At 42.9% G+C, this 24,924-nt stretch overlaps 8 protein-coding genes across 8 annotated transcripts; 5 read left to right on the top strand and 3 right to left on the bottom strand.

The window, feature by feature from the left end:
- The first annotated feature begins 380 nt into the window (after positions 1–380).
- BCIN_01g07160 (hypothetical protein) lies at positions 381–1,448 on the top strand. Its single transcript, XM_024690666.1, has 3 exons — positions 381–798; positions 860–1,241; positions 1,293–1,448. Exons 1-2 carry the CDS (start codon positions 415–417, stop codon positions 1,157–1,159), a joined length of 684 nt encoding a protein of 227 aa, XP_024546435.1. The 5' UTR covers positions 381–414; the 3' UTR covers positions 1,160–1,241; positions 1,293–1,448.
- Positions 1,449–3,638: 2,190 nt separating this feature from the next.
- BCIN_01g07150 (hypothetical protein) lies at positions 3,639–4,619 on the bottom strand. The gene is made up of 3 exons (XM_024690665.1): positions 4,478–4,619; positions 4,350–4,422; positions 3,639–4,283 (listed from the first exon to the last, which is right to left on the bottom strand). Exons 1-3 carry the CDS (start codon positions 4,559–4,561, stop codon positions 4,204–4,206), a joined length of 237 nt encoding a protein of 78 aa, XP_024546434.1. The 5' UTR covers positions 4,562–4,619; the 3' UTR covers positions 3,639–4,203.
- A 339-nt stretch (positions 4,620–4,958) lies between these two features.
- On the top strand, positions 4,959–5,970 carry BCIN_01g07140 (hypothetical protein). The gene is made up of 3 exons (XM_024690664.1): positions 4,959–5,202; positions 5,271–5,435; positions 5,502–5,970. Exons 1-3 carry the CDS (start codon positions 5,022–5,024, stop codon positions 5,897–5,899), a joined length of 744 nt encoding a protein of 247 aa, XP_024546433.1. The 5' UTR covers positions 4,959–5,021; the 3' UTR covers positions 5,900–5,970.
- Positions 5,971–6,159: 189 nt separating this feature from the next.
- On the top strand, positions 6,160–7,366 carry BCIN_01g07130 (hypothetical protein). The gene is made up of 2 exons (XM_024690663.1): positions 6,160–6,425; positions 6,473–7,366. The coding sequence occupies exons 1-2, from the start codon at positions 6,284–6,286 to the stop codon at positions 7,225–7,227; spliced, it is 897 nt and encodes a 298-aa protein (XP_024546432.1). The 5' UTR covers positions 6,160–6,283; the 3' UTR covers positions 7,228–7,366.
- Positions 7,367–8,373: 1,007 nt separating this feature from the next.
- BCIN_01g07120 (hypothetical protein) lies at positions 8,374–10,942 on the bottom strand. Its single transcript, XM_001561122.2, has 2 exons — positions 9,513–10,942; positions 8,374–9,465 (listed from the first exon to the last, which is right to left on the bottom strand). Exons 1-2 carry the CDS (start codon positions 10,443–10,445, stop codon positions 8,767–8,769), a joined length of 1,632 nt encoding a protein of 543 aa, XP_001561172.1. The 5' UTR covers positions 10,446–10,942; the 3' UTR covers positions 8,374–8,766.
- Positions 10,943–16,412: 5,470 nt separating this feature from the next.
- On the top strand, positions 16,413–18,343 carry BCIN_01g07110 (hypothetical protein). The gene is made up of 2 exons (XM_001561126.2): positions 16,413–17,192; positions 17,249–18,343. Exons 1-2 carry the CDS (start codon positions 16,519–16,521, stop codon positions 18,063–18,065), a joined length of 1,491 nt encoding a protein of 496 aa, XP_001561176.1. The 5' UTR covers positions 16,413–16,518; the 3' UTR covers positions 18,066–18,343.
- A 652-nt stretch (positions 18,344–18,995) lies between these two features.
- Bcctr1 lies at positions 18,996–20,237 on the top strand. Its single transcript, XM_001561127.2, has 4 exons — positions 18,996–19,252; positions 19,324–19,354; positions 19,447–19,879; positions 19,929–20,237. The coding sequence occupies exons 1-4, from the start codon at positions 19,130–19,132 to the stop codon at positions 19,966–19,968; spliced, it is 627 nt and encodes a 208-aa protein (XP_001561177.1). The 5' UTR covers positions 18,996–19,129; the 3' UTR covers positions 19,969–20,237.
- Positions 20,238–21,975: 1,738 nt separating this feature from the next.
- Positions 21,976–24,802, bottom strand: BCIN_01g07090 (hypothetical protein). The gene is made up of 6 exons (XM_024690662.1): positions 24,493–24,802; positions 24,174–24,427; positions 23,997–24,114; positions 23,692–23,949; positions 23,542–23,640; positions 21,976–23,488 (listed from the first exon to the last, which is right to left on the bottom strand). The coding sequence occupies exons 1-6, from the start codon at positions 24,600–24,602 to the stop codon at positions 22,423–22,425; spliced, it is 1,905 nt and encodes a 634-aa protein (XP_024546431.1). The 5' UTR covers positions 24,603–24,802; the 3' UTR covers positions 21,976–22,422.
- Between the last annotated feature and the right edge of the window lie 122 nt (positions 24,803–24,924).

The raw sequence follows: 24,924 nt of genomic DNA, 5'->3' as shown, positions 1-24,924 counted from the left end.
TTAGATGCGACTTGAAGGGATATCAACCAACAACGTATATCTTGTATGAGCCGGATGATCAATTCTATTGTCTGGTGATTTCGAGAGTAGTACAGTTGGATTGCCAGATGATATAGTTGCAAGTCCGATTTTATATTTTTGAGTGGAATATCGATTTTGAAAAGATGACTTTTGTGAAGTTTAAGAGGAAGGTGCGTAGCACGATTATACATTTGACCATAGTAACGACAATTCATTCAGGGCAGGCGCCTTCGATCATACACTATCTACAACAAACTGTGAATTGCGATCGATTGAATCCATGTGTAAAATCTACGTACGCATTGCACATATCTGTCTTAGCCCAACAACATTCTCGTCCAATTATTATCATTACTTTTGGGTTAACATTTTGAGCGTAAAGCCACACCTTGGATGGAATCAAGAAAGATCAAATGTACCTATTCCAGAGTTTGGAGAAAAGCTTCAGGGAGATCTTTGAGGCCTACGTTGGGTCAGAACAAAGGTATTCGTGGTGGAGAGTTCCCGGTAGAAGAATCAAGTCCTTTTCATTCCCAGCACGAGAAAGCAATAGCCATTCATATGGTAGATATGCCTGTAATCCAAACATCGCCTAGTCCTGAAGCTTCCAGTCGACGGATTCTCCATGCGCTCACACCACCGCTGTTCGATTACACTCAATACATGGAAAGTCCTTTGGATGAACCCAAGCCTTTCAATACCCAAGATGATTACAATATATTACCGCGTTCTACCTCTCCGTTTATGAGGCCTGGTTTTAGCCAATGGAATAGCAACGTAGGGCATACCGTGTGCCAAAACTCGCATAATAGTAGGCACAGTTTCTCACCTTTTTTAGGGCCCGGAATATGATACCCCGCAACATAAATATCGATTTAGCGATGTCGAGGGCTGCAAAAAAATCGAGAAAGATTGTCAGTCTGGGAATCTCCCAGCAAACGTTTCTAACAGAGCAAAATACCTTTGGAAGATACTCTCCCAGGCTGCTGCAGACTACAATTCTCTTCGTTTGGACGAAACAATGGATAAACTGCCAGCAGTTCTTGTTGCTTGCTGTATCTACATCGCATGTCAACAGTGCAAAATTCCCCGAACCTTCATTGCAATTCGCGTGTTCACAGAAACGTCATCATTGTAACTCCGTCAGTCTGTTCGCAAATCCTTTCAAATTATTCAGAAGCACATTGATGAGACTAAATGCTCTTGTTTTAGAGCATTCAGTACGTTTCCATGTCGAAGTATGAAACAATGATATATGTTAATAGCTTTAGGGGCACCTTCTGAGGAATGCTGTCAGATATGCCATAGGCTGTATAAAGAGGATTACATGAGCGGAACATCCGAGTCACTAGTTTTTTGTTTAGAATGTTCGGGTGCATATCACATGAGTTGTACAAAATCACTCAATGCGACAATTGCAACCCCCAACTCTAGTGGCTTGATTTGTCGACGATGTGTTCCATGTATCATTCATCCTGACGTAGAACAGAATACAGAAAAGACAACAGAGAAGCCTTTAGTAAACGCTCGCAATAGTGTTAGTTCCAAGCCCAACAAAAGCGAAAAGATTAGAGAGACGTTAAATTTGAGCGGCGATCAAGATCAATCCCTTGGCACAGTAAAGAAAGAACTCAAAGCCAACTCAATAGATAGTACGATGATAAAATGGCTTATGAACCGTTGCTGAGATCTCCAAAAAAGACAAGATGAGGATATTGCAAAAGTTCTGAGTCCTGTCCAGCACGACTTCCTAACACAAATTGAAGTTGCAGAGGATGAGACAATAAAACTACTCAAGAGGAATCATCAAGCGTCCCGGATTAAATTGGGCAAGGCACAAGAAGCTTACTTAGCTGCTCTCCAAACCAAATTCTTGCAGTCTAATCTACAAAGCTTCCTCGCGAGGTTGCAGCAAGCAAACAACAAGACAAGTGGAATCAAGAGAAATCGGGGTATTAGTGAGCCATAGGATCAAGCTTGCAAAGAACTCAAGACCGCTCTCGCGAGACGCCGCTCCAAGTCTGGCACAGGAAGCTCCGCAAATCATGTGGACAGTTCCTCGAAACCTGAAGAGAGAGATTTCCTGCAGCATTCCTAGGCTATTCCAACAGGTCCCCAGCGCTCAGGACGATACGACACAGACTCTGAAATCGAGGAGGGCGAGATCAAAGAACATCTAGAATTAGAATTCCGGAACCATGAAACAGTTATGAGACCTAGGCAACAAAGAACAGCTATAAGGACAAGATTCGTTATGCGAGGAAATATGACATAAAGTGCCAGTCAGACCAAAGCTGCAGAAAAGCCGATTAGACAAGAACTAGCGTAGATGTGCCATGGAGTTATAACAGTATGCATAGAGAGAATGAATGGGTTGGATGATTTCAGTGCAGCCAAAAATGCGGACATGCATATGCCAGAAATTGGATGCTAAAGTACTTGTTTCTAGATTGATTTGTATCATAGAGTCATGGTCGACACAGCTTTTGGGCGTATTACGTATTATTAGAGGGCCAATAGGGAAATCAATTGGATTATGGAGTCGGCTGTGTGTGACTATTATCCCGGAAGTCAGAGTCGTCAAGCTGGGTTAGAACGTTTGTTCATAGCGTACGGATTAAACAAGAAAAAAAGCTCCATTGAAATTTTCAGAGAGATCGATATTCCAGTGGCTGATTGATATTCCATAAAATTCCAACCAGAATATCTCCTGTACTCGTATAGTTTCAGTATCTTCACTAAAACCTCTTCCAGACTCCAGTAGGACCAATCAGGGCCAGTATTTGCTCTATCTATTCAAACTTCATTGTCTACTTGGATCAGATTCTCTCGGCCCTCCATCCACGAGTCTTTTGCGTCATCTTTTCATTTCTCTTATAAATCTCAACAATATTCGTCTCACTTTCTTCTTTGTAATTTTGATACAGGACTCTCATCTGGTCCAGGTGAAAACGCTTCTCAAGCTGTTTAATAGTAGGCCCCGCATTGGGCCTCATCATCAAGATCAAAAGCAAATATGCTCTCGTCAATTATTTACTGACAAAATCATCGATGTATTCGATAGAGTTTTTCAACTGGGACTGGATTTCGAATTGTAGCTTTACTACTGTGAGGGCTTTGGGATCTTTTGGGAGTTTCCTTGTTCTAGTTTTCTGCATCGCTAGTGGTTGTGAAATCTTAGAAACCCATCAGAAAGTGCAAATCAATTTGAGCCATCTGGTTGACATACCTTAATAGTATCTTTTCTTGGGGAAGAAATTCCATTCTCTTGTTGGTAGTCATTCTAGATTTAAGGTGGCTTTTTTTTGGAAGACTTCTTCTTATATGTCATATTGAATTGTGGATATTCGGCGTTGGAGAAATGATAGTAGAAATCGGGAAGTGAAAGGATAGGCGGATCAAGGACAGTCACAGGGAGGGGTTGGCATCACAGAAAGTAATGAACATCTCACCCTGCGTTTGTATGTATTTTCACAGAATTTTAGAAATAAATGGGGGTTCGTTTTGATATTGGAGAGATTGGAAAAGGTCTGAAAGGAAACTTTTGATTTGACAGTCATCACTTCGATTTTCTTTTAGATGTATTTTGTGTACACTTTGGAGAAACGTGGGAAGACTGTAGGCTACATGAATATTCGACCCGCTGATTATTCTAGTATCAAATTACCTTAGCTGATGGACGATAGCAATAAGTTCGCATACGTAACATAAATAATAAACTGATGAAGAATAAATAGGGTATCCGAGCAAAAGTCCTATTTCCCAACAAGTTCCTTCAAGTTAGCTTTTGTGAGTTCTCTTATTTCTGCCCTGTTGTCCCATCCTTCTGCTACTCGCTGGTGAAGTTCTTTGGCTCTTGTTATAGATGAAGTTTTATCTATTAAGAGAGACTGTACTTTATCCTCATACCATGCTATCAACACGTCTTTCTCGGCATTCGAAACTGAAAATTGTTTACACCTCTCTTCCGCCCTAAATATTGATTTCTCCATTTCTTTCCTGATGCTTGACAACTGGAATCGATATTTCTCAATTTTCTTGGCTTGATCTTCATTCTCTTCCTCCAGAACTGCATTGTCATTGGATAGTTGCTAGAATCTTGACATGGCTGCACTGAAATCCTTGCTCGTTTGTTCAACTCGTGCTTCGAGACTCTCAATCTCTAACGCTTTGGTGAATAATCTATTTCGTATGATTGCCATTGTCAATATCGTCGTTAACATCGTCTTGAACCGGAGCGTCGGTTCTTGCTCTCTTGTTGCCTTTAAGAATGTTAGTTAAATCTAATTATTTATGACAAGGGATTTTTGGAACTTGTGGACACTCACGATTGATCCTTGAATCTACCATTTCTTCTTTCGAGGGGATTAATGATTTTGGATTTGGATATGGCAAAGATTTCTACGCGACATGTTAAAACCACAGAGTATTTCTGACAACTTGAGATGAGATTCACCATATTTCTATTTGAAATCGACGAATTCTCGTCCTTTTGCATGCCAGTTGTTCGATGAAAGATATGCGATAGACAGTCACTCATAGTCCTGATAACACTTAAGGAGAAGAGAGATATAAAAAAAAAACTAAGTTAGATGAACAGTAGCCGTTTGTATGTTACGCAAAGTGGGTCAAACCCATAGCAATGCTGTTTATCATAGGCAGTAACGTCTACTTTAACGATCCTATTGGCTATCAACAGCGAGACGGTTTGCAAAGAGACCCGAGCGTATCATTCAACCAATCCCACCGTAGATCTATGCAGACTGCCGAGACCCCTGAAGGCTTTTGAATACCGAACATTGATTCGTCAAGAAAAGAAACTACATCAGGTATCAACACCACCCTCCATTAGCCAGATTACCAGGGTCTGGTCAATAGGAATGGGATTTAATGCTTGCTAATGGATCTACTCACTCCATGAACGTAGCTATGTTTCCGTTTACTCATGGAATCAAGAACATCTTTACTCTACAAGAAAACACAGCAACTATCACTCCCATATGTTTCCTACTTCAATGATGAATACTGCCATGCAAGAACCTAGACGCTCACCGCGTATCTTGAAACAAAAATCATGTTTTGGTTTGGATTTCAAAGAAGGAAATGGATCGGAGACAGCAAACGAAGACGGCGAGAGAGCGATTGTACATCTCGATGCAGTTGGCCAGATTACCATCAAATGTAAGAGCTCAAATTTCCAAGTAGAAAAGAATTTGCAGACATAGTCAATCTAAGTATATACAACGCAGTCTCGCTCCCAGCCACCATAGGTACCTTCGAGTTATCCAAGAAAGATATCTCTGTGCGGTCAAGTCTACCTTCGTTTTCCCTTGAGAATAAATCAAAATCAACAACAGGCGACATCATAGACTTGGCAAAAGAACACAATGAAGTGTTAGAAAGCACGGAAGAGGGTATGCTTTAGATAGAGATTGTCATTTACTTCATCGCCCTCGAGAAACGCTGATCAGGTTGCCCAGACAGAAACACGCCACTCGAAACGCTGCTGAGTACGATAACAGAGGGCGAAAAATTTCTGACATCAGTCAAAACAAAGGCCATCGCTCACCAGCGGTCGACAGCAGAACTCCGCGCCAAGCTGCAAGTTGCCGAGACGGCATTGAAAGAATCGGCAGCGGCATTTAGCGAAGAAATAGCATATTTCAAGGAAGATGTTACAGCACGAGATAATGAGATTGCGAGGTTGAGAGGGGATGCTGATAAATCGAGTGGAGAGAGGAATAAGATTGCAAAGCTTGTTCAAAGGAACTTGGAGCTAGAATCAACGATGGAGAAGCAATCTGCAAAGCTAACGAAGCTTGAAGATTGGAGATTTCAGATGCGGAGGGTGTTGAGCGGGGGGGATGATGAGTCATGAGCTGATATGATTCAATGCTGTTTAATCTGCTAATAATCTGCTAATTATTTCAAAGATAGGATCTAAGTCTATTAAGAATGAAGTTGTTCCTGCGACGATGCTATTTAGTGATGCGCGACTGCTGTCATGGTTATGTTGCCCAGGAGTTACGTGCTTGCTCTTACAATCTTCAAACATCGCTCTTTCCATTTCCAAATTACTGCTACTTGCCACTAACCAATACAGATGCACATCTTGGTTTTAAATTCCATCTTTTTAAAGATGCAAAAAAATAGTAAATTAGATTATTGGTTTTCCGTTTCCTAGTTCATACTTCAATATCAGCCTTCATTTATAACTTGAGGCCGCAGATATTCCTGAGCTTCGTTTCCAAGACTACGAGATATGCCGTCTCCACATCTGCAACAATTTTATAACGACAAGCGAAGTTTCAGTCAATATCGCGATGGTGGATATTCACAAAACGAAGCAGAAGCTTCAAGAATAAACCATGGCTCGCAGACCCGGGGCACAAAAACTCCCAATCGTTCGTATCACAGGTTGAAATCATTCTACTACGCTAACACTGCAAAGTATCCCAGGGACCAAATACAGAGAGGGAGGAGACGACAAACGATGTTAACGAAGTAATAAAGAGACGTCATGTAGTCAACAAAGAAACCGACGAAATTATTCAATTGCTGAATAAGAAGGTGGATACTTGCAAAGAGCAAAACGTTGCTTTGGAAACTAAGGTGAATGATCAAGACGCTGAAATTGAGAGATTGAATGCGGAAAACACCAGGTTGCGAGAAGAAAATAATCCGCAAAATTTGAGAAAGAAAGTCTCCTATTTGGAGGAGCAGCTCGAACACAGAAAGGCTGAGATCGGGGAGGCGAGAAGGGAAAAATCCAATTTGCAAGGCCTGCTCCGTAATGAAAAGGCTAAGACTGAGGCAAAAATCTCAGAGGCAGACAAATTGGAAAAAGAGAAGGCCAAGCTAGCCCAAGATTACCAAGCCCTGCTGGCGAATGTTACAAGTTTGAAAGCAGAAGCACAAATAGCGAAGATCGAGCTGTCTACGTTAGAAAATAGTAAACTTCCCGAAATGGATGCTGTGAAGCAAGGTCTTGAAAGAGACCTAGACGAAGCGAATCGAAACTTAAGCTCTGAGGTCAAGAATGGCGAAAGTCTACAATCAAAACTTACTGCTGAAATCGCCAGAGCCCAGGAACTGGGGGAAGAAAAGAAAAGGCTGGAATCGGAGTTGGAGGACGAGAAAAAGCAGCTAGATGTACTTCGTGAATCCATCAGAGCGATTGCAGCGTTTGGGAATGTGAACCGCTAGCTAGCTGGGTCCACTTGAGAATTCAGTTTACTAACAAGAAGTGGGAGTTATATCAGTCAAAAGAAAGTAGTCAGTCATCAATAGCCTTGAGAGTCTGCTCCAATGACCACGACTTTTATTTCAATTCTTTTGTGACCCATCTAATCCTTCTCGATAAAGTCTACACATACACAGAACGGTAAGCCGATTTGATCTCAGATGAAGAAGCGTTGCTTCATGCAGATCCTTTTTGCTGGGCTCTTCTGCACTTCAGCCCTTGTGCTTTTTACCTACAGAAAAGCCCAGCGTCATTTATAAGAGTAGACAAATTGACTCAAAGCGACCGTTCATCCTGATGATTCGTTGCCAATTGGGAAAGCTTTTCACCAAAGATAAAACCGGGTCTCTGCAAAGTGTCATTCACAGAGTCGAGAATAAACGAGATAGAGAGAAGATTTCCATGATTAGTTTGGACACGAGGGTTTGCAGATGTGAGAATATTCTCGGAGAATTGATGTTTAGATGATAGATGTACGCCTCTGTATATGGAGCACAACATACTATCTTACAACAACCAAAGGCTCCAGGTCAAACAAACAATACTCTATCTACAAAAACATCAAATCTCCGACCCCCAATACCTCCCTCCATTCCTTGGACACCCACAAAATCGATCTGTGTCCCCACAGTACAGCACACCCGACTCAGCCGCAGGAATAATATGTACCAATTAGAACATCCTTCTAGTTCAGGGATTCGCGTGAAACAAGAGCTTGAAACGGTCTTGGGGGCTAGGATTATCTTTGCAACTGTATGTTAACTTATCGTATACAATCAATCCATTGATATAAATTCGCTACGAAGGGAAAAGATATTATGAAATGGGAACTTTAATTAGATGGCTGTAACTCCAGAGCAGAGATCAATCACTGCTATATGAACATGTATGTTGATGTATGTTGATGTAACTCCATCACTCAAGTTGCTCCATAACGAGTACCTTGCCTCGGAGCTCCACTATCCACATTATGAAAGGATGGAAATAGAATATCAATCAGCATAGAAAAAAGCATAAAGAAATTACAAACACACAGACAAATAATCACCAAGCACACTAATGCCCATAGCTCCAAAGTCAAAGTTTAAAAAAAAAAAAAAAAAAAAGATTGCATCATGCTCCAGGGTATTTTTGTTGTACACTTAATTTATCATCAGTCTATCTATATTTCTATAAACCGAAGTTTCGTCTCATCCATAAATATCCACCGTAGATCTCCAGCCATATACACATATATCCAATTCAATCAGATACCCTTCGCCATCCTCATCTCTCGGTGCAAAGAATCTGTCCAAAACGCCAGCCAGAATCTACTAGCATTCAATGCGTAGATGATCCGCACCCCATTTTCCCAAAAACGCCGATATGCAACAGAACCCTATGTGACTGTCTGCGGACACACGAATATAAACATCCCCTAAATCCAGCAAACCTATATCCAGAAAGATTTGTAATAGAGAAGACAGCAAGTAGCCCTTCTCCTAAACTAGAAGAGGTCCAACTTATGGAATGAACCTCAAAACCACAACATTCTCCCTATCTTCTTCATTCTCATGTTCACCAACCCATCTATGGTCACCCCGCCTCTTGACGTAAACCATATCCACCACACCATCAGCTCTTTTTCTTCCTCCAAGCGCCTCCCAGGCTCGCTTCTTGCCCGTGTAACTCAACCCCTCACGAAGAGCGCCATAAGCAAAAGCTAACCGCACATCTTCCTTTCCAGAAGCCCAAACATCTGAATCGCCGAGATCAAATGTTCCTTCCATCTTCGACATGTCCCAATGAATACCAGTTGGATATTCGGCGAGAGAGTATCCATTTGTGAGAACCCACTTTGATGATCCTACTCCGTCGAAACCGAATCTTTGGAAGACACATGCTTCACCACAAGCATCTGCAACAATGTGAGATACTTCAGGAGTAGCATGATGCCAAGATTTGTAATGATGTAAAGAGAGGGGTTGATGGCCAGCTTCGTAGAAACCGGATGGGTCGCCCCATTGATCGAGCTGGTTAAGTCTGGGGAGATAGTTCAGAGTAATGGAAGTATGGTTTTTGATACAGTGGTAGAGGAGTCGGTCGCCCTGAAACCCGGATTCGGTATATTCGCCCGTGGAAGGATCCACGTCGAGACAGGGGAGTCCAATCAGAGTTTGTGCGAGAGGGGCAGTAATAAAAACACCAGCTCCACCGTAAGCCTACGATTTGTTAGTGGCAATTGACAAGAAGGATTTTAAGTTCTTACCATGGGAACTCGATCATGCATAATAAAATCCACCCGCTCTGTGAGAGTACCGATATAGTTCTCCTCGTTAGGATCATAACTGTGCAACTCCTTCATCAATGCGCCAAGCGAGGGAAAGAAAGTATCGTCGTCAATCAACGACAGGTATTTTCTGCTTGACCTTGATGGATGGCTGTAAAGAATTGGTACCAAATCGACATATCTACCCGGCATATCGAGCGAAGGATCCGAGTGTATGACCGTTGCATCAATTCCAACACCGGTAAGCAATTTTTGAGCAGCTGCCAATTGATCATCGGTGGTATCGTGCAATTGCAAAACAAGACCAGCTCCGTTCGATGTGCCATTTCCATCTGTGAGCCATCGTACCCATTCCTTGACAGGCCCATCAACTTTATCACTGAATCTCTTGTAAGTGGTCGAAACTCCAAACAACAACTCGGAAGCGTCAATTTCGTCTGGTCGTGGAGTTTTCATAACGTGAATTTCCAAAGGCTCTAATGTATCCGCCGGCAGCTTCTCAACATCTGAAAGCTTGATCTTCTTCCACCCACGAGGAAACAATTCTTGGCTGGTATTCGTCAACATCGGTCTTTCCTTCGCGTCTGTGACATATCGTATAGTTCTCATCGCATAATTGATGTTCATCTCGACATTGTTCCTCGCTAGAACATCTTCTAAGAACGCAGCATCGTCAACATCCGTGATGTTTAATTCCACTGGTGCAATTTGAGCTTGTTGTGTTTCATGAGTTTGAGCAACCTGTTTTGCAGTTGGTTGTGACTTTTCTGGCGGTGCTACATTCTCTTCTTGTGGCGTTTCCCTAAAGGCAGGTACGAAAGTCTGGGAAACATTTTCGTGGTAGTATGATAAAATGAGGAAAAATGCTATCGTCGCAACCGCGAGAAAGCGGTGCACAGGCATTCTAGGCATTTTGGGGGCTCTCGTCGGGCTCTTGTGGAGATTATCGCCTGGGCTTCGGTAATCACTTCCTGTAGATGCTAGCGACTCTTATCGTAGTGACACCCAATCAACAGTATACTCGCTCGTGTCGTATATAATTCAGTGCAGTGCAGCCGCAAAGCAAGAACGCAAGATAACAAATGAAGGTGTGAAGGAAAGGAAAGGAAAGGAAGGAAAAGAGAAGAATAAGGACTGAATTCTAGATTGATGGAAAAGGTCGGACGAAGGTCTAGGTGGGAAATGGGGAGAGAAAATAGCTGAATGAATAGGAGAAAGGTGGAGACGATGGAGAATGAATTCGGACAGGATGACGAAGCGTTTGATAGTCCCTGGTCTCTGGTGGCACTGGTGCAAGATAGTAAATTAAATTAAACCATGGGGAATAATCAAATTAGAGTAAAGAAAATCCAAAATTCAAGGTTGGAAAATTCGAGGTGCTTCAAGTTAATCATCGACTATGCTCATTCATATAAAGGGGGTCGCTTTCAGTGGATCTATATACGTCTAAGTTCTGAGGATTGATGAATGTAGCAGATAGAAATAGTAGATCTGCCTACCCAGGCATCCCAAGATGAGCATCCCCATGTGCAGAGAGACCACCAGCGAATCTAATAAAGTTATACACCTCGTTGCAAGGGCGGTTGGAAAGGAATTCAAGGTTCTACAAATGAACGTGGTATTGCTATCGAGAAATGACTGGCCATCAGGGTGATTTATTTAATTAGCTCTATCTGTTGGTAAATTTGAGTGATAGGGATCCACAAGACAATGTCTAGATAGCAAGCAGTTCGTGATTAGCGGGATAAAAGCAGGAAATGAAGCAAAATCACTGATCAGTGATGGATGGCATGATCTATGATCAGACAGACTATCGATTGAGGCTGGCACGCTGGTTTGAGACGACGAGACTGACTGACTGTCATGTCAGTTTTATTTAAAGGTTAGTTTGATACAAATTGCTGCTATTTTAGGTCCCATAGAGATGTTTCCAGAGACCCTCGAGAGTTTCTGTTAGAAAATATTAGGGACACGCAAGTGCCAAGGCGGTAGTTGGGAATATGCCTGCTCCTGCCTGAGCCCTGAATAAGGTGTAACAAGGTCTGAAATGCTTAAATTAACCAAGCATTTCGTGAAGCTTCTTGACTTTCACGAATTGTCGAATACAATAATAGCCCATTGCTGTCAAACTAATGCCAACAGTCCAGCTAGAGGAAGAAAATACGGCTAGGATCAGAAATCTGTTCCTCGTATGTCGTGGTCTTCCTAGGTAAATCTCACCAACATGTCAAAACCCATGTTTCAAGAAGTTGCAAGTTCCTGATCGGCTGTGGAGCGTTTAATATCAAGATTGTCGACAATCTCAGCAAGTGGACAAATCACGTTTTCTATGGGTGAGAGCCGGCGGGGCTGAGTAGGGGCTTACGATAAGAGCTCCTCAGATATACTGACGATCTTCTCGAAACGTTTTGATAAACTGCTTATCATTGGCGCCGATCAGGACTGCCGCTGCCGTTGCCCAGGATGCGTGGATTCGAGATGTCTAATCAAAATAATCTCAGACTTAATTTTAGGCAAGAACTGTTGGAACAGAGATGGGAGAGCAAATCTGGGAAATGTCACGAGTAAGAGTTGCAACGCGGCAGGTGCTGATGTCAAGTAGTATGTGTGCTAGCAAGTATATCATTCCTATAGTCGATGCAGGAACGACGATGATTATCAGAGCAGAGCAGACAAAAACGTGTTCGCCCCACTTAGAGCAGTACGTGATGGTAGAATTCGAAAGACGTCCATTCATTCCCCTTCTCTTCCCCAGACATATCCCAATCAGGATGGGATTCACGAGAAGAATACCTGGAGAAGAAAGGTCAGACTGAAAGGCCCGAAAGGTCCAATATAAACAGTACATCCGGGTGGGAAACTGCATTAGTGAAACGCGCTGTCTTGGATTGATTATGGGGAAACAAGTTGAATGCAATTACGAGGTAATCGGCAAGAGTTAATTAACATACTTTCAAGCTTTAGTCACGAAATTCCTGGGTTAGAGTGCGGGTGATTCAAATGACGCCACCAAAAGCAACTATTATTATTATTATCATCATTATTATCAGTCTGTCAAAAGCCAAAATATAAACACAGCACTTCTTTCTCGGGCCAATTCCGAGACCTGTTCAAACTCTATATCGTGAATTGGAATGCGTTGAGTTTGCTGGCCTGACACGTGCCTGGCTAGTCACAATTGGCTAACAAGCTACCCCTCAAATTCATGACACGGAGCAATTGTCCAAGAAGCTCATACATACAAATTCCACCACAGCTAAATGATGATCCCAAGACGGATTCGTTTGAACCTGTGTTGTATCATTGCCGCAATTGGAGCACCCCCAGGACATCAAAGTCGACATGATCTGCTTACAATCAGTGAGCAGTCACATGTCGCTAATAAAGTTCCGCTAACTTGGACGTTTACCGACTATCACTCTCGTTTTCGACAGAGGTAATCAAAGATAACTTTATATGCAAACACTTGTCAACGTCCTAGATTACGCCGATGGGGCTATTCAGTCCGAGCTTCTCCCATGACACTTTCCACTCGACAATGACCGACTTCAAACTCGTGCTTCGCAATTTTTGCTTCCCTTTCCAACGTTAGGGGGTTAGCGGTTCCTCCACTCGGATTTATACTTTCGACCATGAATCTGCTTGACTTTCAGTGTATGACTGATGTCGGAGCTGTGAGCTGATGCGCAAGTGCTCTCGTCCACAGCCTTCCGAAACACAGTGCGTTAACTGAACGTCCTGATGCATTCATTACATGCACTCTTCTCAACCAAAATAGCTATTGATTCTCTTGCTCCAGACATCTATGAGACGTTACAAGACATTCTGTACGCAACCTTGTTTTGCTGTGGACAGGTTGGGCCAATTATCGACATGTTCACTGCTCAACGATATCCTCCAATTGTGTAACATGCACCAATACCCTGCCATCTGTGGCAACACGCTCTGCAAGGAAATAGTTTGGTATATATTCAAGAGAGATGTATGCCACAACAGATTTATCTTTGTTAAGCATCCCGTGAAAATACACGGAAAGTAGGAACACAAATCGACTACTTAATTCAATCCACATGCTCTCAGCTAGCACCCTTAAATCTCATCAACACGAGTTCAAGAGCCAACATCTAATATTAGCACTACCAGCTGGTCTCTCACAACAGCTGTACTATTCCAACCAGATTTAAAATTTACCCTGGTTGCTGTAGAAATATGATGGGTATAAACAAAATTCTCATTATTTAAGAGCAATTCTGATGGTCCCGTCCTTAGATCGACGGACGATTTATCTTGACTGGGTAGTTTCATGTCAAGTATGTCATCGTGGGCCTCAAGATGAGTGAAGTGAACATTTTGATCTGAGTATGATCTACTCCACTCCTGGGTATATGGTCCATTCTCACAAGTCAGGAATGTGAGGTATCTCAAAGAGAGAGTCGAGACACGAAAGGAAACTGATCTTGCAAGAAATGCTTAAACTGAATGAGAAATCAAGAGTTCGAGTAGGTGACGTTTTTCTTGATTATAGTTTAATTATTGCTATACTACTCTATTAGGGATATAAACGTCATGAAGCTTAATGCGATATTGTCCATGCTCTCTTGTATTTATCAGCGCTCTTCTGTCGAGCTTGGAAAGTATCAGTTGTTAAAATTTCGATCCTTGATCTTGAGATAGAAATTTATCGACAGAGGCATCAGCAGAGGCACCAAAGCGAGCTTCTTTAAAGCAACCATCTAATGCGCCAGTCTCAAGAAAAGATAGAGGGAGATCCATCCTCGAAGTCTTTTATCCAATAAGAAAAACTTGATGGCATTCAGAGCGCAGAAGCAAAAAAAACCTCTGGCGTGTTTTTTTTATATCCAGAATCCATGTTCAGAGCCCGTTTGGGCCAATGGCCTTCAACATTGGGCTTTCAAGACTGCTGTAGCTTTAGTTCTTTTCATCATGCTTCTTGTTGGAACCATTATTGTCGCTGCTGTTCCTCGCATAACCGATAATTTTCATTCTTTGAATGGTATTGAGTGGTACGGACAGGATTTTAGTCCCGTGGCGAGGGCTAACCAGCGGTTCTTTATTCGGTGGCCTGTTGATAGACTTTGCCACTTAGAGATGATGTAAGTCCTTCACTTTCTCTTATAATCAAAGCTCTGGAGCATATTGAACTTATTAAGCTTTCACCTCGATCTTCCCGATGGTGGAGAGGTAGTGAGTGGTGTTTATGATTGTGGTTCGCATTCTCAATCACATCCGAGACCTCGTTCCATGTCCGTTTTCGTTCATTGGATACACACCTGGATCTTCTAGCTTTGTTATACTTACTCCTGCTATCTTATGCTTCTATTTGCTTGTTGGAATGGTGGTATTGTATTCGCTTGGGATGATTCCTGGATAATCGGTTTTTTCTACGGTTTGGGGGCTGTGCTTATCATTTTTCTAGTCTGGGATCACTATAAAGGTGATAAAGCCATAATTTCAATATCGATATCCCGCGTAGAAATCTTCTAGACGAGATGTATGATGGATGGACTGATGATGAGTAAATCATACAGTAGGTCCCTTCGCTTCAGTCTTTTTGTCGGCCAGTTGTAGCTTTTTAGTACCCTCTCACCTAGCACTCCGGTTGACAAGCGGGTTAAATACCAGATCTTTTATGAGGCTGATCGCGGTCTTGTAATTCAAATGGTAAGCTCGATATTACCCATCACTGATATCATTGCCTATCTAATAACTTCATTTTCCCCTGCTAGCCCATCCTCTCGGTTCAGAGAACTGTACTCCCCAAACAGGACCTGTAGCAATGGTGCTAATTATGTTCAGCTCATCGTTGGAGCAGCTCTATTCTATTCCTCAGAGGAGAAGAAAGTTTCAAAGGTTTAAAAGTATGTGTTGATCCAGGAATGAGATTAAGACCTGTTTGAAATTAATAAGCACCTCCGTTATCTACAAGTTTTTCCATATATGAGACCTGTCAAAATGTGACTTTTTATTCGTGATTCTTCGCATTTGATTTATCAACCGAACTCTGCAAGCCCAAAACTGTCTATTCCAAATCAAAAAACCACGCATGCACATTGAAAGGGGCTCACGGCTCCCCTGGCAAGAGCACCTTCGCGTGTCTTGATCAATGAATTCACTATGAACCCTTTCGAGAGAATAAGGAGAGCTTCCTAAGCCACCATAAATATTGAGACATTCCTCAATGCTGAGCACGAATAGCAAGACTGCCGCTGTTTTGTGAGGATACACTCATCACTAAGCTCAATCCCGGCCATCACCAATTCTGATGCACACCATCATCGAGAACCTCTAGATAACAGATGAAACGGTTCGAAGGGCCAGGAAGATCCTCGGCCTCAAAATTGGGTTCCTCCCCATTCACTCCCATGCGCAAAGCTGCCGACCCGGAATAGACCCATTGACTTCGTGAGAAACACAATATGCCTCGACTAATTGACACATTTCAATCCCGCCCGCAAGGCGCTCACGACATATATGCAAGTCGATCTCAACATCTCGTAGTAGACAAATGTAAAAGGCCGTGTTGCATGAACTGTTCGAGATCGACAACTTACTGCCCGGGATTGCAAGAGAGGTCATCGCACGTCGTGTAAGAATGGAAACGATCGGCAAATTGGTGAAAAAGATCACCTAGCAATGCTGACCCCTTTACTTACCGTCAACTGAAGGGAATATCAGAAAGCCTTGCTATTTCATTTTGGTATGATGGACCAAGATGTACGGGGGAGAGGGAGAGAGAGAGAGAGAGAGAGAGAGAGAGAGAGATTATGATAGGCCAATCTAGGGCCGGCTTACCTTAGCACCTTATTGGTGGTTCAACCCCACCCAAATAAATAAGCCGAGCACCTCATCTGCTATCACGACAGAGACACCCCCATGTTCAAAACTTAATCGGGATTGCTCACATTATTCATCATGGCATTGCATTCCTTAACAACCTTCAGGTTCATTTCAGCGTCTTGTCGAGATGGCAAATTCTATCCCTTCCTCTAGCTCTGACGCTGCACATAGTTCCGACAATGATACCGAAGTGACTGATAGCAGTGCGACGACCTATGCTTATCTCGCCGATGACCCTGTGCATTTCTCTTATCGGGATGGAGACCTCACATGGTCAGGAGCTGTCGGAATCGATGGCAGGATATCTGGTGGGAAAATCCAGGGAGAAGATGTGATTTGCGTTACGGAGAATGAGGGGCCCAATGGTAGTCTGGGCTACACAATCTTCAGTCTGCTTCCAACAGAAGGAGGAATCAAAAAACTTCCATTCGAGTTGAAGACAACATCTGCCACCAACCTTCCCCAAGAATGTCTCGAAAGTTATCTGGTTAGGAGTCTGCCAACTTATCTTCGCTCCGCAGAAACGCAGATATACGTTTTGATCTCAACGTTGTCCGGGACGGGATTGGCGCCAGACTTTTACGACGCTGTATTATACCAAATTCTCGGCTCTGTCGGATTGCCGGAAGGAAGCTACACCTTAATCAGAACAGATAATGCAGATTCCGTCAAGGATTTTGCAAGCTCGACATTGCTGGGGGGCGCAAATAAGGGAAAAAAACAATCGATATTGATGTTAAGTGGCGATGGTGGGATGGTGGATACAATAAATGGATTGCTTGAGAGTGGAGAAAAATCAAGGTGGGCTTCTCCGCACAACCTATCTGTGCTATTCACTACTAACATCCTATGCACAGGTCGTATGTAAAACCGACATTATCTCAACTTCCTCTTGGAACAGGAAACGCCCTCTTCCATTCTTTGCATCGACCTTCTCCAATCCCGTCAATATATATACAGGGTCTACGGACATTACTTCGTGGTACCCCTTTACCACTTCCGATATTCAGTGTGAAATTCTCTTCCGGAGCACGAACCATTACGAACGAAGGTCAAACAGAGACACCACTCACGAACAATATTGTCTATGGTGCGGTTGTCGCCAGTTATGGCCTACATGCAACTCTAGTTGCCGACAGCGACACAGTCGAGTATCGAAAACATGGAGACCAGAGATTTCACCTGGTGGCTGGTGATTTATTGTTTCCAAAAGATGGAGCTCTACCACACGCGTATAAAGCTTCTGTCACATTGACCAGATCTGATGGTACAGAAGAAGTCATACAAAGAAAAGAGCACGGATACGTTCTCTCAGTACTTGTATCTAATCTTGAGCGAACTTTCACGATATCTCCTGAAAGTAAGCCCTTGGATGGCCAATTGCGAGTCATACACTTCGGAGCTGCAACTGGTAAGCAAACAATGAAGGTTATGGGAGAGGCCTACAAAGACGGAAGCCATATTGGTATGCAATGGGATGAGGATGGCCAGAAAGGGGAAGTTGGGTACGAAAGTATCGAGAAGCTAAGGATAAATTTTGAGGAATCCGGAGAAGGTTTCAAGTGGAGGCGATGTTGTGTAGATGGCTTGATTGTAGGTGTTGAAGAGGGAGGCTGGATGGAAGTTGAAAGGTTGAAAGGCGAAGGGACAGTGGATATTGTGGTTGATTTGTGAAAGCGCCGGGAGGTTCAAATTAGAATATCATATTGCTATTGAAAATAGATCGCTTAGCGGATTAGACGGTTAAGGGCGGTTACTTCTGGGGGTATTTCGTTTTGTGATTAGATGTCACAATACCTGGATGGCACACTTTAGATTGAAACATTTAGCCTGGAGTTTTGAGTACAGCATCTTATTATCTTGCATCCAATATTTCGCATGTCATCTCTTTCATATCTCGTCTCATCACTGACATCTCTTTCCATGTATCTTGACTCCCAAAAATACTCCCATCTTCCGAAAAGTCAACACTCGAAAGCCTGTAGTCATTCATTCTTCATATATCTTTGGTCAATTATCAGTTTTTGGCCTTAATGGTTTGGATCAGGTTAGTAGTTGTATGTCAGTTGAAATCACACATTGGCATTCATAGTTGAAAATAGATGTGTCTGGTTTCTTCATATGGTGGCGTATCAATATAATTCGCATGTAAATATCTACAAGTGAAGAACTTCGTTAAACCATCGCTCTAGCTGAATCTAGCTTTATCATTAACCTCTATAGCTGATGCAAAAGGAATCATCCAGAGCTTGAAAAAAATCGTATACCCTCCTTTGGCCAACGAATAGACTGAGAATCTTTTCTCCGAAAAGAAAATGCTGAGAAGGTTTCCTTGACCCACAACAGCAGAGCCAGAAGAATCTTGCTCAATTTCTTGGCAGAAACTGCCAATCATGTTTAGAGCCTGGAGTTCTAGTCCCTTGCTCTGACGAAGGCTGCCTCATTGATACAGGCGTTTAGAACACGACAGTCAATCAAATCTTGCTCAAACTGGCGCATCAACCTGAACCACCCAACGAGTGATTAGCGGCCGATTGGCTAGGTAAACCGCTTATGACAAGATTCTCTCTTTATTGAAATAAAAGTTCTCGCGGCGAGACCTGTGATATCCTCGCTTTTCTCTTAAATGCTGGTGACTGTCTAGTCTTTTTTTTGTTTTTTTTCTAAAAGCCGCAAAGCTTTCACATACAACACAACTGCAGAGCGAAAAGGCAAAGGGAAACGCTTTTTAAGTAAATATGGACATGGGAACATCAAGCATGGACATGGGAGGTGCGATGGCGACTGCTACTGCAACTGGGACGATGGCTGCAGAGAGCACTGCTGCGGCCATGGATATGGGAGGCGGATGTCAAATTTCTGTGAGAACCCTATGAATTGCTTTCTATCATTTCGAGTGTTATGCGAATTATGTCTAATAACCTTCATCTAGATGCTTTGGAACTGGTATACCATTGACTCATGTACGTCAAGTTTCCTTCTGCCTTTTATACCTGTGAACAGATAATAAAACTACAAACCATCTTCTGTTGCAGTATCATTGACGACTCTGCAGGTTTTATCTCCAGTACATGGAAAATCACCTCTAATGGAATGTTTGCCGGCTCTTGCATTGGCGTGATACTACTCGTCATGTCACTCGAGTTTCTTCGTCGAGCGTCTCGGGAATACGATCGCTACATCGTCCGTCAAGCACGAAATCAACTCCAGCACATCACGTCCGACGTAGCTATAGCTATCGACCCTAAGATAAACGGACCAGGCCCTGACTCAACTCAAACTGTCGTTACTTCACAAAACAATACGCAAACTTTTCGACCCCATCTCTTGCAACAGACTATTAGAGCATTCTTTCATATGATGCAGTTCGCAGTCGCATACTTCGTTATGTTGTTGGCTATGTATTATAATGGATACATCATCATCAGCATCATAATTGGAGCTTTCCTAGGTGCTTTTGTGTTCAGTTGGGAACCGATAGATTTAAGGTTAGCCACATTCGCAATTGGGTTGAAAAGGGAGCTAACAATGAAATAGACCTAATGTTAATGAAGAGGCAACTGTCTGCTGTGGTTAGTCAAATTGTTGAAACGTTGAAATGGCCGACGTTAATCGGATTCTGGTGACACTACATGGAGGGAGGTGGGGAGGAACGAAGCTGAGATGTATTATGAGTTGAACATGAATGACATTCTTTGAATGTTAGTTGTGAAATGCCAATAAAAGTTCAGAAGGTATATAGAAGAATCAATGAATGGCTGGCAAGCAATTACACCCAGAAGGTCTAATCAGGAAAATCACCAATAACCCGTCGAAATATACCAGTAAAAATATATATCTTACTCATGTGTTATCCTTACTTCGTTCTGAGTAACTCATCTTCCGAGAAGTCAAATAATTTATAAAAAGAGTTAAAATGAGCTAGCGGATTATTTGAAGGCAAGTGATCAGTGTTGAACCGCAGCTTAATTCTCTATGATCGACCTTTAACCTTGCATCACACAAATGAAATCTCATACGCTAAATCTTTCAGATCAATTTGCAACCTGTACATAACTGCAGTCGTTAACATTGCAATTCTCTCAAAAATCATCCCAGGCCCTCATCAATAGGCCTTCGCTGTCGGAAGAATCAAGTTCTCTTTCTACTTCAGCGCAGAAGTGAGAGGCCGAGTCGTTGGGAAACAACTTAGAAGTACAAAGACATGTTTTAATGCTGCAATCAAAGACTTCATATAGAACCAGTATCAAAATCCAAGATGCGTACCACAATCTGTTCTCAAAAACCAACAATTAGTCCTTGACATGATTTCCTGACGTAGATAGAAACTTCCTCACATTAACACAATAGTTAGAGCATATGAGGCTTGCGCAACATAGCACGCAGCTTGATTTTTCGTACTTGCAATACTGCAGCTATGTTCCAAATACCATGGCATTCGACTTGGATGATCAGCGTCACTATAATCGGGTGATCTCTGGCCAATACAGCTCATGGTCCAAAACAATAGCACGCAGCTGAGCAGATAGACTTCCATTCGCGTGCTGATGGAAACTGCCATTGCTAGTAGCTGCCTAGTGAGAAATAGACACAGAGCGAATATCCCAGCTGCCAGATTGAACTCAGTACATCTGAGCTCAATAATTTTGTCAGAGATCTCTTTTGCAATCAAGAAGAAAGGAGGTGTTAGCTGGGGCGTGCCAACTAATCAGAAACAACACAACATACCGTCGAGACCAGATGTAGGGAATTTCTGGCGGTTGCACATAATTTGCATAAAAATAGATGCGCATTTTAGGGTCCGAATTAAATCCATGTTCTCCACCTTCTTCCCAAAGAGCTTTCCGGGTAGCCGCAGGATATCCCACAAGAAATAAACAGATGATAGTTATAATGAGTTGAGCTTCTATCAACATGAAGTACACTCGACCTTTGAGTCTGTGCCAGGGGATTTCTAATTCAAAGGGAGACAAGACTCGCTTTGGAAGTGGTAAGTAACGAGTATCCATGATGAGATTAAAGAGAAGTGGGATGATCATCCAGAGTATGCAGCTCAACACTTCAATATAAGACTTCCTCACCAACAGTCTTACTTATCACGGCTGATTCGAATAATAGGATATCAAGTCACCGTAGCTTTTTCAGTAGGCAATCTCGGATGTTTGTGAATAGAGCATATTTGAGTGCATTGCGGGCACAAAGACCTCACAAGGATCTTGCTAAGCGATGCCACGAATTGTTAGGCATGACCGATCGCATTGCGCTTTTGCAATCACAAGGTAGACAACCATAATGTAATAGTATGGAACGAAGCGCTCTGGGTCTCACTTACTTTGATGCTGTATTACGTTATTCCTTGCCTTGACTTTAGAACGATTTAGATTTCTGAGAATAGAATGTCCTACATTATCTTTGAAATCCTGCATGTAGTAGGTAGCCTTGATAAACCACCATATGGAGAGAAAAATTCGGCCTAAGATTCATCCACCCCCCCCCCCCCCCCCTTAATGAGTTATTATAACCAGATCTGTTTCAAAAAATCCAACATAGTTACTGGTAGAACACGCTCTGTAATATGTCTTGATAGCAGAGAGATAAATTACATAAAACACTACTTGGAGATATCAATGGTCTTCAAGACAACTACAATAGCCATCGAAGCATGAAACACGCCCTACCTAACCATTATCCGGTTGCAGATTGTTCGACAAGCAACACATTTCGCATCTTGAAAATGACCCATGGGTTATGGGAGTAGTATCTGGAGGTCAAATAGCCAATCATAAAAGAGGACATCATCGAAAGTGGACTTCGTGCCGAGAATTTCACAGCAGAGAATTATCAAGACTTGAGAAGTGGAATTAAGTCAGAGTAAAAAGTACCTGTATATACTGGATTTAATGGCTGCTGTACGGTAGTGTCCATCCTCATTTCTCTAACAAGGAATGCCCTTAAGAAGTGAGAGATTATGCAGTGATTGATATCGATGAAAAACTAGTTATAGATGCCGAGCTTGTCGGTTTATATTCTCTTATGCCCACGAGAAGTGTTCAGAATACAAGTATATTCCACCAGAGCTTGGGCTCTTTACAATACTCAAGTTCTCTTTCGCGACAGCATTGCGCACATCATTTTGCATAGCAAGCGGTCCGCATACGAAGACGCCTACTGTCTGTCCGGTTGCTCTCGCTGTCGCGGACTCCTCTCGGATGATCAAAGGTAAATCTGGGCGCCCGCGCACTTCATCTTTCGGTTCATCACTTGCGTCGGAATTTCGAGATGCTCCTGCATGCTTACTGATGATGTCTTTCTCTGTTAATGAAAGATCGGACCGTTCGAGCTCTGGAGCAGATTTGGTTGGAGGTTGCCCCATAGGCTCAGCTTCGCCAGTCACGTGTACCTCGACACTTATGTGTGTCCCTAGCGACTGGTAGTCCGATAACATCTTGTTAACAGTTGTATGGAACCATGTGCGAGTCGCTATGTCTCGTGTTGATAGTATGACCCGCAATGATTGGGGGCTACGAGGATCTCGCTGATTTGATGGCTTGTCAGAGGTCTCTTTGTCCTCTTTCGTTTCGTCAGCCAGAGGCTCGGGAACCCCCTTCGAAGACTGATATTGTAGGAACTGCTCGATAAAAGGAAGCATCCATCCAGCTCCTGAGCCACCAGCAACTACAATAAGACGACCGCTGCTAAAGTATTTCTGATTGTCTATACCTCCATAGGGACCATCAACAAACACAGGTACCTGTACGCCTGGGCGATTCATTGCATGGCTATACAGCCTTGCTGTAAAGCCTGCTTGATGGCGGATGTAGAAAGTAAGCTCGGACGGTTTATTAATGGATGTAGATGGTAGCGAGCAGATGGTAAATGGATGAGAGCTTAAAGCATGAAGACCGAAGCCGCGGAACCGCAAGAAACAATGTTGTCCCGGTTGCCATTTAAAGTTGGCTGGTATTGTGATACGTGTGAATCCATTGTCTTCAATGAAGATTTCTGCTTTCTGACGTGTACCGTATTCGAACAAGGTCCTAAGCCAAGGATACGTCCAACAAGGTACGTACACTGCTGCTGTTGCGACAAAATAGTCCCTATCAGTTTGTTAGGAAATTCTTGATGATAAATTTTGCTTCACAGAGCATACCATGATGTTAGTGTACCGCTGCAGTGCCAAAAAAATATCACCATAAACACTACAGCCGATAAGAAATGTGATGCTTTGAAAAACTCATAGCCGAGATTTCTAGTAAATGATTAATCGTCTGTGGAATGATTTTATATCAAGGTTGCTTACCGAATAGGACCCCAAGATGCGAATGTGAGCCACGCCTGGAATACAAGCGCAACAACGCCGGTCCAATATTCGAAGATGTTACTCACAGTGAACTGATTGACCATGTCGCCATTATGAATATGCCAAACAATAAATGGAAATGTGTGCATCAACGCCAGGATGAGGAAAGCATACGCAGACCACCGGTGAAAGACCTGGAGCTTCTCATAGGGTACTCCGGTCACCAATGTTATCCAATTCGTCTTGGTTGCAGTTGCACTACGCATCATTAGTATGGCTTCGCATCGTTGATCAGATGGACGTACAAGACGAAGGGCATACAAGCTAACGCCAGCCAGCCAGACCTGGTACCTAATGGTGGCGAGCCGCCCCAAACAGTGTCCGAACCTGGCCAATAATATGGAGATGGTATCAAGTCCATGCCTTTAGAAGAGATCAGTCCTTATGTTTCTCAGCTAGCTGCAAATCAGCATCTAACTTACAGAAAAAATATATGGCCCCTATCGCTCCCAACAATAGCACACCCACTGGCGCAGAGTTCCACCTTAAACTTTCGATGCGAAAACCTCGGTATGTCAAGTATCGAGTTAATGCAACGCCCCTTCGCCATATCAAAGGCTCAGGTCTGTGGGACAAAGCAAGAACTTGTGTCAAGATATAGCCGATTATGAAAATGCCGATAATGCACATGAAGAGTGCTATTGTTGGCAGGGCGTATGTCCAGTCTGCCACATACCTGGCGCATTTGTCAATGTAAATTCTTGGTGCTGAGTGGTATCTTGTAGAAGGTATAGGGCTCACCAATTGCGCCACGGGTGTTTATAATACTGGCACTGGTCGGAATCAAAGCCTTCACAATCGAATGCTCGGCCGGACTCGAACATAACAGGTTGAGGTATCCATGCAGCCATGTTGTTTTAGTTTTCTTTGCGGGAAGTTCAAGACGTCGACTGCCTTGGTGGCTCGTTTTCTTGGTCGTCCTGGTTTGAAATAGATAGAGTTATTCTGGACGGCCCTAAATCATGAATAGAAAGAAAAAGCTTATTAATCCAAGGAATATGATTGTCAAGTCAAGTAGCATCAGAAACCTTCAAGCTTCCGAACCCACTTCATTAGGAGAATAACGACCCGTCCTACGTAGATTTAGCGAAGACAATAATTAGTCAGTCGAGTTTTTCTAGCGCGCGTAATATTTCACTCAAACTCGCGCAAACTGATCAAATCTCTACTTCA

This window comes from Botrytis cinerea, chromosome 1 (genome assembly GCF_000143535.2).
Source record: "Botrytis cinerea B05.10 chromosome 1, complete sequence".
NCBI classification, from domain to species: domain Eukaryota; kingdom Fungi; phylum Ascomycota; class Leotiomycetes; order Helotiales; family Sclerotiniaceae; genus Botrytis; species Botrytis cinerea.
The sequence above is the reverse complement of the archived record's forward strand: the minus strand, read 5'-3'. Positions and strand labels throughout refer to the sequence as shown.